Here is a 13,361-nt window from a genome sequence, read left to right as displayed (position 1 = left end):
GATGTTTTCTAGGATGAGAGGAAAACGGGCACACACCTGACACAAAGGAGGAGGGAAAACCAGGAGGAAAGAGGGAACAGCTCCTTTGGATCTTTGCCTCCTCCTCGAACTCGGGAAAGTTTCGTTGCCTGTTTTCCAAGCTGGATGGGGCATGGAGCAACCTGGGACAGCGGAATGTGTGCCTGCCCATGGAATGGGATGGGCTTTAAGGTCCTTTCCAACCCAACCCGTTCTGGGATGATTCCATGCTAACGACTCCATGCTAACAAATCCGAGCTGTGTCTGCTGCACCCCAGCTCCCATCTGCTCCCTCCGCTCCACGATCCCGTGTTGGATCTGAGCCAGGATGGGCACAAGCCCTGTCATTCCTGCAGGATTTGCAGGGAGCAGTGGATGAATCCTGGACAAACAAATCCTCCCCTCCCCAGTTTTTGTTTCCTGTGGCCTTCGGGGCTGTGTTTCCATAGGAAAACCCCACAGGAGAGGATCTGTCATCCCAGGTGGACTCAGACCTTTGGAGGGGGATGAACTGGCGTTGGGGAATGTCCTCAGCTCCTGGCAACGGAGGAAGGGATGAGGAGCCTGCTCCGAATCCAAAGGCTCTGGCTAAGCTCCAACAGGACCATTCCATTCGTCCTTCCAGGGAAAATCCCAACCAGAATTTGGGGCTGCTTCTCTCTTTCCAGACATCCCAGCTCTGATTCTTCCTCACTAAAATCCTGGAGGGATGACCCTGGGTATCCAGCAGATCCTGATCCATACACTCGATCAAGAGCTTGGGATCAGCCCAGGAGTGATGGGAACACACTCTGACAAACAGATCCCGCTGGGCCTTAGTGGCAGTTTTCCCTCTGTTTTGGCGTCATCATTATCCCAATTTTTGCAGGGATGTTGCTCATGCACAGAAGCATCCAGGAAAGAAATAAATCCATTTCTAATCTGCAATTCAAAGGATTTTAAAAAATATTTCTTCCCCCTGCACAACCCTCGTGATTTTTTTATCTACATTTGACTACAGCTTTGATTTATTTAAATCCTAAATAATCCAGTGTTTGACTTATTTCAGTGAGAGCCACATTTTATGAGGGAGGTTGTGTTTGTTTATAAATAAATTTATGGCTTTTGCCGATTCCTTGAATTTCTGAGGGATTGTCAAGAGTTCTCAATCTTGAGTAATAAACACAAGCAAATAATGAGTCACTGCTTGGGGGTTTTTTGGTATTTTTGCTTTGTTCCAGCAGTGAAATGATAACTCAGAAATGTCTTTGAGCCAGAAAATCGGGAGGGGCAGAAGAAGAGAGCAGGAAAATGGATTAATCTTCATAAATTTGATATTTTGGTAACTCTCATTTGGTGGGAAATGGTTTTGATGAGATTTGATTTCTTTTGATGATGCGAAACAAGAAAAGAACATCACAAATAAATATTGGCTGCCAAAGATTTCTGTTCAGGACGAGAGGGAACGGCCTCAGGCTGGGCCAGGGGAGGCTCAGGGTGGACAGCAGCAGGAATTTCTCCACGGAAAGGGAGGTCAGGCCTTAGAACTGCCCAGGGAGATTTGGAGCGCCCATCCCTGGAGGTGTCCAAGGAATTCCTGGATGTGGCACTCAGAGCTCTGGTGGGGATCGGGCAGAGATTGGACTCAGTGATCCTGGAGGGCTTTTCTGACCTCTTCAGGGATTCTGTGACCTGCAGCTGCTGGAGAGGAGCTCCAGCCCCTGACAGAACCTCACAGCCACCACGTGCCCCACCAGGTCCAAATCCAAACCTCAGAGATGCCCAAGGGAGGAGATTTTCCCACTGGGCTTTGGTCAGGCCCTGATCTGTTTGGTTAAAGGTGTGGGATACAAAGTCAGGATCCCACCTGCTCCTCCTGACTTCCTTCAGAGTTCGGGGAAGTTAATCCTTAATCAGCCCTCAGAAGAGCAGCTGCTTGCTGCTGGGGGAGTCTTTCTCCTCATTAGGGTTGGATTAGTTATCCAGAGAAACTGTGGACACTCCATCCCTGGAGGTGTCCAAGGCCAGGTTGGATGGAGCTTGGAGCACCCTGGGACAGTGGGAGGTGTCCCTGCCCATGGCAGGGGGTGGAACGAGGGGCCCTTTAAGGTCCCTTCCCACCCAAACCATTCCAGGATTCCATGACCCTGTGGAACAGGACATTCAGAGGGCAGAGTGAGGAACAATTCCCAGTTTTAAGAAAGGGCTGAAGGCGCTTTGCAGGAGCGCCCGCAGAAAGGGAGGGCCGAGTTATCCACCCTGGGAACCGATTTCAGCCACAAACCCTCCCCCGGGATCTGCCAACTCCATACCCTTGGTGGTTCCCTCTCCACCACCCCCTCTGGAAGAACAGGAAGGTCGCACATTCCGATAGCCGCGTTTCCCACCCTAAAATTGCACCAATTCCTGCCTTGCTCCTGGGACTCAGGGAAAGGAGAGGAGAATCCCTGCCTGCACCCATGAGCTGTTAACCCTCCCCACCCCAGAGCAGCATTTTGCCAAGGAATGAGAATTCCCAAGGGAGGAAGGGCACGGGATTGGTTGTACCCAACGCGACCTTTCGCCAACGGGTCGCGGGGCCTTTCCCAACCCCGTGTGTGTCACCAGGCAGATCCACAGGCAGAGAACAAACCAAACCCAAGCCGCTGACCCCCAGGGTGGCTTGTCCCCCCCCAGGACGATGGCACCGCACCCTCCCTGCACGACTCTTGCTTTCCTGGGGGACACTCCCGTCCTCATCGGCTGCCCACGCGCTCCAAGGGATGCAAGGACCACGTGGGGCTTCGCAGCCCTCCCTGGCGAGCTCCCAGGATCTCTGGTGTCCAGCAGGCCTGGAGAGCTCTGGCTTTGTTGTCACCAGGAAAACGTGGATCACGGAATTCAGGGATGGGATCACCCGCTGGCCACGTTGGCGGCTCACTTTTTTTTCCCCCCCAAATAACTTAATCTCTCATTCCACAGAACAGAGAAACTGCATGGAAACCCTTGGAATCCGCTGCGTGGCCTGATGGTCTTTTCCCACTAAATGCTCGCCAGGAACCTTTTCCATCCTTCGGCTGAATTCTTTATCTCCTCCTGCCTTTACATCACTGTCTCTCTCTCCTCTTCCACAAGGACCGTGGGTCTGTCTCCGTCGTAAAGCCCGGAGCCATTCAGGTATTCCTCGTCTTTATTGTACTGCTCCGGGCCGGAGGAAGGCATGGAATTCTCCGAAATGGAGCCATTTTTCACATAACCCGGCAAATTCCGGTGGCCGTTGAGGGTCCCTGGAATCAGTCTCGTGTTGAGGTGGAGGGCGAGCGCCCCTCTCGTGGCTACATTTGTGATGCTGGTGTGGGAAACCATTGGTCCATAACTGTAGGTTGTGCTCCCACTCCGGGCTTTCCTTTTAAAGTCAAGTGCTAAAGTCCACCTGCTCCATGACTTCTTTATTTCTGCTTGGACCTGAGGGAACAAAAGGGGGGGGAAAAAAAAAAAAACGTGAGTGGGAGAAGAGAAATTCCAGAAAAATGTGGTATTCCTAGACGGAATGGGCGGGAAACTCTGTGGGGACCTGGAATTTCAGGGTCTTGGTGGGTCCTTTCCAACTCAGGAGATTCTGTGATTCCATGGAATTGGAAAGAACAATGAATTCACATTAAATCTGCCCTTTCCAGATGAAATATTGGACACGGGGAAGTTTGAGTGGCTGAAAACATCTGGATGGAAAGGTGGGATAGCTCTATCCAAGGGTTAAGGGATGGACAGCAGCACATCCAGGAGGGAATCGTCTCAACGTCCCATGAAAATCAAGTGTGAGTGGGAAAACCACCTTGAGAGGCACCTGAATCCCAAGAAATTTCCCTAGAATGGGAATTTTAGGGGTCTAAAGTAAAGGTTGCTAAAGTTAGGATGAGATCCATTCCCCTTAGATTTTATCCTGGTTTTATGCGCAGAACATAAACAGAGATTTTGTAGTTTTATTTCCCCTTAAAATCCATAAATTTAGGTCATAAATTACCCTTAAAATTCACAGATTTAGGTCACAAATTCCCCTTAAAAATCCATAAATTCCTCTTAAAATCCATAAATTTTACTTTATGCCTGTCCACGGAAGTTCTTCCCTGGGGGTGCAGCCACTTTATTAATTAGCAGCAATAGAGGGAATTAATGGAAATAAAGAAATTAAACTACATTATTCTGGAAGTAGGAATAAAGGTCAAAATATCCTGGAAAAATCCAGAGTTTTTTGGTTAATCAGCGACTCTATCAATCCGTTTTTCTTAATTTGAAAGGAAGGAGCACTAAGCAGCACTTGTGCTGGGAAACCAAAAATTCCACTTTTTTTTCTCCATTTGCTGCTTCCAGTAGCTCATTTATCGGTGCCGTATTGACCTGGGGGTTTTCCACCAGGAAAAAAAAAAGGGGATTTGAATTTTTTATGCGGACTTGAATTTTTTATGCCGACTGGGAGATCTTGGACTGCAAAATAAGGTTGTTTGTTGTGGAAAAATGAGGATGTGCTGATGTGCATCCATCTGGGTGTGGAATTAACCCAAGAAAGGAGGGAATTAAGATGTTCGTGACTCACCTCTCCATTGCAAAAACAGTATATGATGGCAACAAAAAATCCCTGGAAGGAAGAGGAAACGACAAATTAATGGGAATTTTGGGAAATCTGGGTCTCTTTTCTGCCCAGCACCCCCAGGTTTCTCTGAGATCAGTGACACTCCAAACCTGCTGTGGAAAATGCGTGCGAGAAATCTGGGATTGTTCAGTGGGGCAGGAGAGGGAAACAGAGAAAATTCCCTGACGGACTCCTGGTGGACAAGGAGCTGTCCCGGAGCCAGCAGAGTGTCCTGGGGGACAAGAAGCCAATGGGATCCTGGAGTGCACTGGGAAGAGCATTTTTTTGTGGGACACAGTGACCCCTTTTGTGTTGTGTTTTGCAAAGAGAAACCATTTGAGTCTAAAATATTTTCAAATCCTCCCGTGAACGAATTCTGGTGTCTTGTAAACCCAGCCCTGCACCCAAAAGCCTTGCACCCAACATTTCCCTCCTCTCCCCATTGAAATTCCCATGGTTTCCCAGAGTTCCAGTACCTGGAAAGAGTTGAACAGCATTTCATAGTGCATTTGAACTTGCCAAAGAATCCCTGACACGTCTGTGTATGGCATAGCCATGAAAACAATATAGTGAACGCCAAACAGAGGCATAAGGACGAGGGTAGATTTCAGCAGCTTCCTGCAGGGAAAAAAAAGGGATACAGCAGGAATTAGGGCATGGATGAACCTCCCCAACATCACCAACCTGGCCAGGTTTGTCACTGGGCACGAGCTGCTCGTGGTTTTCTCTCCTTGTTCCCCTTGGGTATCAGGTGTTTCCACAGGCGCTGTGGAATTCCACCTGGAGTTCCAAGCTGTTGCGCCTCCTATGGGATGTGACACCAGCCAGGCCATGCTCCAGCGTGTGCCAGTCCAACCCTCAACGCGTCCCCGTGTGATGCTGGAGGTGACAACGCTGAGATGCATTTTCCAGCCTCAGACCAACTCCAAGGTTGGGTCAGGATCGCAGGTGGAAAGGAATGAAAGGAATGTGTGCTGCAATTCCAGCCCTCAGGTTCCAACAGCCACCAAATCCCCTCATCCCTAAAGGAGGCTTCTCCATCCTCAACCCACAGCAGCTGATCCTGCCTGAGCAGGAGGTTGGAGAATTGACTTCCAGAGGTCACTTCCAACCTCAACCACTCCGTTGAGGCAAGGCAGGAAAATCCACCCAGGACCAGTGGCTACAGTGCAATGAGCAGGGCTGGAGGAGAGGGAAGGGAATTAGGAGTGGAATTACTCCCGATGTCCAGGGGAAGAGGACAGGGCAGAGGTGACCACTCTTAGGAGGTGTTTTGGGCCTCAGCATCACTTGGAAAAGCTCCTTTTTCAGGAAGAACTCCAGCTCAGCACAGGATCTGTGTTGGGAACTCCAAGGAGGCACCACAGCCCGGTGTACTTGGCTGGGCTGGCTGCAGAAGGAATCAGCTTTGCCTGGAAGTGACATTAATTGAGGGATTAAACCTTGTGCCAGGAGTTCCAGCAAGTCCCCGAGTGCAGCAGGGATCGGGAAGAACAGGAATCACTCCCAGAAAACCCCGGCACCGCCTCTTGTCCAGCGACTGCAAACCACCAAGGGAGCTTTAAAAGGAACAGGGCCCATCCAAACCATAATTAATGGCAAAGCTTCAGCCAGGGAGAAGTAAATAAATGGATAAATAAGAGCCCTGACAGGGCAGCGAGGAAAACTGGGAGGTGTTTTCCTGCCAAATCTCCCTCCTGCCTCAGACGTGTGTTTGGAGAGGGAGGTGGGAGCAATGAGCTCATGGTTTACATCCCGAATCATTGCCCTCTCCCCCCTTCCCAGGTGTCTTGTTGGGCAGTCCAGGAGATCCCAAGAAGCCTTGGGAGCTCTCAAGCAGCCGTGGTGTCCCAGCACTCTAATTTTTCCATCCTGTTTTTGAGCAGGCTACAAATAACCTGAATTATCAAGGGAGACGAGCTGGCAGAACAAAGGAAAACCAAACAAAAAACAGAACGAAATTGGAGTCTTTTTTTCCGTTCAGCCGAGGCACTGAAACACCAGCTCAAGGGCAGGTTTAACAAATAGGCCGAGCTTTACAAAGCACAGGAGGGAAAAAAATATAAGCAAATAAACTGATACAAGTTTTATGGCCTTCAACAGCACAAAGAAGGTTTTGTTTTTGCACTTTTGGTTCAAAAACTGGCTGAAGAGCTGGAATTCCTCCCTAACCTCCAGCAGGTTGGATTTGAAAGGCTTAGGAGAGGTTTAAATGGCTCTGATTCATCCTGCATCACCACACTCAGACAACAACAACCTTCTCACCTTATTTTAGGTGGCTCCAGTGTCACCCTGGGCTTTCTCCATAGCCAGAGGGGTGAACCGAGGACTTTGTCCCACCCCAGAAAAGCGGACAGGGCAGGCGACACTCACCTGTACTGTTGTCTCGAGTCGCACCTCCCTGCATTCGTCTCTCGGAGCTTGGTTGCGAGGACTCTGATAATATTGATAAAGAGAATAAAATTTACCTGCGAGGGGAAGAAAACAAACAACAAAGAAAGGAGAGCTGTTGAAAAGTGGCGAGAACGGTGGAGTCGTTCAGTTGATGCTTCCCCCAGGTGAGGCAGGGGCTGCGACGGCAGAGGAAGCTCCTCCTGTGGAAGGGATGAGCATCCCGGGAATGATCGCAGGGGTTTTAACCTTCAGGGAGGATATGGAATGGCTCAAAGGTGCGGGCATCTCACATGGAAACACCTGAGCCAGCCAGCCCAGCAGGCACCTGGAGAAGGCCAAAATGAAGTTTTATTTGTCTTCCACAGCCCAGCTGGGGCTGAGATCCCCTCAGGATACCAGGAGCGCTCATAGGATGTCTTCCCACATTTCCACGTGCAACAGGAAAGAGGAACGAGCCAAATGCACCACGGGGAAGCCACAGAGTGGACCTAACTGGAGATGACAGCTCAAGAATGCAGAAGGGCAACAAAACTGCTGGAATTCTCCCAGATTTCTACCGCCAACTTCCTCTGGGAAGTGTTTAGGATGGAGCAGACAAGGACAATCAGGGAATATCATCAACTTCCTTTCAGGGAGACACATCTGTGAACCCAACTCGTGGCCAACTGCTCAAGAGAATTCCAGTGGTGCTTGACCACCTTGGAAAAGGCTGCCCTGGGAAGAGGTGGGATCCCCATCCCGGGACATGGTGGAGTCCCGTGTGGATGTGGCACTTGGGGACAAGGGATAGTGGTGACCATGGTGGTGCTGGGGGAATGGTTGGACTCGATGTGGGAGAACTTTTCCAACCTTCATGACTCCGTGATTCCGGTCGTGTCCTACAGGAACACGCTCACGCAGGAAAATGTAACGGCAACGCCTCATGGAGAGGAATTCCCATTGGAACCCTCGTTGGGCAATTCCCATCTTTTTAGAGCTCTTTGGAGCTTGGTTTCCCTGGATTCCACCTTCTGCTGGCCCAGCCAAACCCATCCATGGGATTATGGCAGGGGCAAGGGAAGAACCATCCTGTAACTGCACCGAGCAGCTCCATGGTCCCGGAAAATGCTGTTTCCTATGGATTCCTCTGGAGGCTCCAGCGCTTCAAGACACCAAATTACCCCACCACACACAGGCTTGGAATTTTAGGGAGGGACCATGGTGAACCTCAAGCTGGATAGTCCAGGAGACCTCCTTGGATTCATTTTGGTTGGAGCCAGAGCAGACCCAGGTTCCAGCGTTTCCATGACGGAGATCCCAGCACAACCAGTGGAGAGTGGTTCCAATGGTTAATTATCCTGCCTGGTAAAACCAGGAATTCCCTGAGCTGCTGAACCAGCAGGGCCTGGTTTGCCATGGCTTTGCCGCCTGCGGTTGGATTCCTTCTCCTTTAACGAGGTGCAGGTTCATTTGGAACTATTCTCCATAATAAACCGGGAAAGGTCCTGTCACACCCTTTCCCTCACTGGGATAGGAGTGAAATTTCCCTCCCATATCCATTTCCCCGTTTTCATGAGGTTTGTGGGAATTTTACATCCCTGCAACCCCATTCCCCGTGCTCCATTTGGTTGAAATTTCCTGGCTGGCAGAGGAATTCTAAGGGAGGAGTGGATAGACCGACAGGCAGGGAAGCACAGAGCCTGGGGGCACTTAATTCCTTGGAAATCAATCTGGAAGGGAAAAACCAAGCAGGTTTTATGTCTCTATAGGAGCTTTTCCAGCTTTAAAGGCTCCAAAGTGGGATCTTGTTCTGCATTTGTCGGCAAAATTAAAGATTCCCCACTTTATCAAACCCAGGAGGGAAACTCTTCTGATTTCCCCAAACGTGCTAAATTTGAAAAGAAATCCAGACAAAGGAATCGCACCCAAATTAGCAGGAAGTGGAGGGATTTTAAACAGCTCAGCCTCCAAAATCTCATCCAGAAAATGCAGGACCTGGTCCAGCAACGTGGGAATGGCAGAAGCAGCCAAGCGAACAATATGAACCCACAGAAATTAAACAGACACAACCCACAGAATATTTTTGCATAATAAACAGCTGCATTTGCAAATTGCCAGGGCACAGGCGCAGCCTCCCGGAGAAACCTTATTTTTCCAAGGATGAGCCTCAATTGGGCTCTTTCTCCTCTGCTAATTGGCCTTCAAATGAAATGCGATGGGGTTGCTGGAATTCGTTTAATTGGACCATCTGAACTTTCTTCTCCAGCCTCCGCTGTTCCATTCCCAAAGATGTGGTCTCGGTGATGCGTTTCTTCCAAGGAATTGCTGGGGCCAGGTGGAGAATTTCCAGCGAAAGGATGAAATCCAGCCCCCCCACCAAATCCCAAAAGTCTCACCTAACGGCACAGATGGGCACATCCACCTCGGAAAAATTCCTGCTCTTTGTGTGTCTGCTGCTCTTCTCACCCACACTGAGCATCTTCCAAGGCCTCCTGATTCGGGAGGCAGAGCCAGATTCCAAACTCTCCGGACTGTGGAGAGATTCCTACCGAATCCACTCATGGATGAGCAGAAAGGGGGATGGGATGGGATTTGTGGGAGTGGATGAGCTCTTTCACATGGATTCCATCAGGAGATGGAGAAGCCCAAGTGAATAGAGGCGGGGAGAAAGAGGGTAATTAATGGATTCATAGAAAGCAGGTTTAGCTAATTAGGACAGGGTTGACTTGGTGCAGATAATTAAATCTTGTAAGGACCTCTCCAGCTTTGGAGAGCTTCTCCTGTGTTGGGATAATGTCACTTGGATCATTTCTTTCCCTCCTGGCTTGGGGTTGGAATAATTCACCCTCAGTGATTGAAGATCCAATCAAAGCTGAGATGGTTTCATTTCCTTCCCACCTCTGAGGCTTTCCAAGCTTTTATCAGTTCAGAAAGAATGGGATGATCCCAAACCTTGCCTGGGAAACGCTTTGGTCCAGCTACAGAACTGAAATTCCATCTCTTCCCACTGGGGAGAACGTGCTACAAACCCTGGGAGCTTCCAGGATTGTCTGGGTTGGAAATATTGCCTTGAATGTTGGTTTCATTACTGATTTTAGGGTCTTATCCCTAAAAATGTGGGGTTTTGCTCTCCTTGGAGTGGCTCGGAAACCCCTTCTGCTGTATTCAGCCACCAGAATTCCAGGTGGGACAAACATAAACCCCTCAAAGTGGATATGTAGGGATTTTTATAAGGCAGGATTTGGGTTAACAGGGAGATTAGAGTAGGAAATCCTGGATCAGCTCTTCCCAAGGGCCTCCCACCCCTCACTCACCCCATACTCACCACGATAGCTGCCAGGATGGGCACCTGAATAATCCACTTTAAATTGCCAGCACTCAAGTCCCAACACCTGAGGAGAGATGGACATCCCGTCAGGAAAGCATAGGAAGGGCAACGCTCCAGGGTTTCATTGGGAAAAATCCCCCTGGACAGAGGAATTCCTCCAAAGCCTGGTCTAAGGACTTGGTCTAAGCCTGCCTGCACTCTGTGAGACTTTGGAATATCCCTTTCCCTGCTGTTCTACTGCTAAAAATGAGACTATTCCTACGGTTGGGATGGTTCTGCTCTCCGGAGGGTGAAGCTCTTTCCAGCTCTTCCCACACTCATCCAGATTTGTCCCTTCCAGGCAGGAATGGATCCTTTTCCACTTCTTCACTTCCTCACCAGAAAAAATCCCCACATTTAAAGTGATCCAGGTTTCATGAACACGGGGGAGGCTGAACGGATGTAGGATCACAGAATCCTGGAATGGGTCAGGTTGGAAGGGACATTAAAGATGATTTCATTCCAAATCCCTGCCATGGGAGAGAGGTTGCTCCAAGCCCCGTCCAACTGGATTTGGGATGGGGCAGCCACAGTTTCCCTGGCACCCTGTGCCAGGACCTCCTCACCCTCACAGGGAAGAATTTTTCCCACTATCCCATCCATCCCCACCCTCTGGCAGTGGGAAGCCATTGCTTGTGTCCTGTCCCTCCAGTTCCTGATGAATAATCCCTCTCCAGCTTCCCTGTAGGCCTCTTCAATCCTGGCTACGTCCCTGCTCACGGCAGGGGGTTGGATTAAATGACCTTTCAAGGTCCTTTCCAACCCGACCATTCCATGATTCCCCCTTGGAATAAGCCTGGGGCCAGGTGGTGTCTGACACACGGTGACGGGGACAGTGCTGGGCTTCCACACCCGCTTCCCGGGCTTCCTTCACCCCTGCCCTTGAAGGGACGCCCAGCCAAGCCCCATGAAATCTTTCTCTCCATCCACCTTCAGTCCTTATCCCAGTGAGGACTGGAAGTGCCAGTTGGTGACGTGGATATTGGGATGTTGGGATGTTGGGATCCAGTCCTCCTCTGCCAAGAAGGGACGGGCACTCTTTGCTCCCAGGAGTTTCCAGCAGCCATTGGAAAAGGTGACTCAGTGTTAATTATTCTGCTGGAATTCTCTCCAGCCACGGAGACGGGAATGCCACAGGCTTTTCCTTATCCCATCCAGGTAACCTGACATGGCAGCCGCAGTTTTCCCAGGCCAGCTCCTCAGGGAAAGCGAGGCCTGAAAACCCTCGGTGCTCCCTGGAAACCTCTGTGAGGATGAGCCGGTGTCACAGATGTGTCACCCTTCAGTAGCTCTGCTGATCCGCCCATCCCACCCTGGAGCTGAAATCCCCTGTGGAAAGTAGTGTCTTCCCAGGGAAAGCCATTTGGGAATGCCTGGGAACCCTCTGCTGGAGGATCCTGGGCGCACAGAAGCTGTTGTGTGGTCAAGCCTGTGAATTTTGGGGGAAAGACCAGGCTGGATGGGGCTTGGAGCAACCCGGGACAGTGGGAGGTGTCCCTGCCCATGGCAGGGGTGGAATGGGATGAGCTTTAAGGTCTCTTCCAACCCAAACCTTGCTGGGATTGTAAAATCCATGGAGGAGTTTCAGCTTCACCATCCCCCCACACCAAACTTCTCCAAGTGTGCTGCAGCTGCTGTGTCCCAAATTCATTCCCGCTCATTCCGGATTTTAAGGATCCCTGTCTTGTCCCTGCCCAGCTGTGACACCATCCCTTTATCCCCAGGGATAACAACTGCAGCTATTCCCAGTCATTGAATCCCGAAAAACGAAAGGAAAAATTATCCTTCCCTTCCATCCACCACCCTCCTCCAAAAGTGAATGACGTCAGAGTAGAATTCCAGCTTTGCCCGGTTCTTTTTCCCTTTGAATTCACCCACAAATCCCAGAAAGACGTTGCAGATAAAAGGGAGAGAAGCAAACCCAGGGGGACTTACTCTGTGTCGGCCAGAGTGGCTCTGACGCTGGCCCACACTGTGACAAACACAGCAGGGAGTCCTGCAAGAGAACACAGGTGACACGGGGTCAGTGGGGATCCGAGGGCTCTGGCACCAAAATTCCAGGTGGAGTGGGTTGGGGGAAAGGGGAAGGAGCAGTTTTTAATAATCCAGGCATAACCAAGGCTTGGAAAGGCTGAGCTTTCACATCTAGGAACGGAACGATCCCATTTGGAGTGCTCATGACAGAGACACTGAGGGGCTGGAGCGTGTTCAGGGAAGGGAACAGAGCTGGGAAGGGGCTGGAGAATTCCTGAGGGAGCTGGGAAGGGGCTCAGCCTGGAGCAAAGGAGGCTCAGGGGGGACCTTGTGGCTCTGCACAAGTCCCTGACAGGAGGGGGCAGCCGGGGGGGTCGGGCTCTGCTCCCAGGGAACAGGGACAGGAGGAGAGGGAATGACCAGGGGAGGCTCAGGGTGGATATTGGGAACATTCCTCCTGGAAAGGGCTGTCCAGCCCTGGCACAGCTGCCCAGGGCAGGGGTGGAGTCCCCATTGCTGGAGGGATTTACCAGCCCTGTGGATGTGGCACTTGGGGACATGGTCAGGGGTGGCCTCGGCAGGGCTGGGGGATGGTTGGACTCGATGATCTCTGAGGCCTGAGAGTGCTGGAACCTGAGAGACTGAAACTGGGCCTGGCCAACTCATCCCATGGGAAGCAGAGGACTCTGCTCTGGAGCCAGGCTGGGAGAGCTGGGAATGTTCCCCTGGAGAAGGGAAGGACACAGGGAGAGCTCCGAGCCCCTTGCAGGGCCTAAAGGGGCTCCAGGAGAGCTGGAGAGGGACTGGGGACAAGGCATGGAGGGACAGGACACAGGGAATGGCTTCCCAGTGCCAGAGGGCAGCGATGGATGGGAGATTGGGAATTGGGAATTGCTGGCTGGGAGGGTGGGGAGGGGCTGGGCTGGAATTCCCAGAGCAGCTGGGGCTGCCCCTGGATCCCTGGCAGTGCCCAAGGCCAGGTTGGACACTGGGGCTTGGAGCAGCCTGGGACAGTGGGAGGTGTCCCTGCCCATGGAATGGGGT

The 13,361-nt window shown here is 51.1% G+C and overlaps 1 protein-coding gene across 1 annotated transcript in view; it reads right to left on the bottom strand.

Annotated features, from left to right (window-relative positions):
* Window positions 1–2,070: 2,070 nt before the first annotated feature.
* PTH1R (parathyroid hormone 1 receptor) overlaps window positions 2,071–13,361 on the bottom strand; it is a 77,052-nt gene continuing 65,761 nt past the window's right edge. The window contains exons 8-13 of the mRNA XM_048305968.1: window positions 12,279–12,339; window positions 10,302–10,368; window positions 6,977–7,071; window positions 5,080–5,221; window positions 4,568–4,609; window positions 2,071–3,441 (exon numbers count right to left, since the gene is read on the bottom strand). Coding sequence (XP_048161925.1) covers window positions 3,079–3,441; window positions 4,568–4,609; window positions 5,080–5,221; window positions 6,977–7,071; window positions 10,302–10,368; window positions 12,279–12,339 — 770 coding nt within the window. The 3' untranslated portion in view covers window positions 2,071–3,078. The remainder of the gene's footprint in view (window positions 3,442–4,567; window positions 4,610–5,079; window positions 5,222–6,976; window positions 7,072–10,301; window positions 10,369–12,278; window positions 12,340–13,361) is intronic.

Source organism: Corvus hawaiiensis, chromosome 1 (assembly GCF_020740725.1).
Source record: "Corvus hawaiiensis isolate bCorHaw1 chromosome 1, bCorHaw1.pri.cur, whole genome shotgun sequence".
In the NCBI taxonomy this organism is placed as follows: domain Eukaryota; kingdom Metazoa; phylum Chordata; class Aves; order Passeriformes; family Corvidae; genus Corvus; species Corvus hawaiiensis.
Note: the sequence above shows the minus strand (reverse complement) of the source record. Positions and strands in the feature narration are given on the sequence as shown.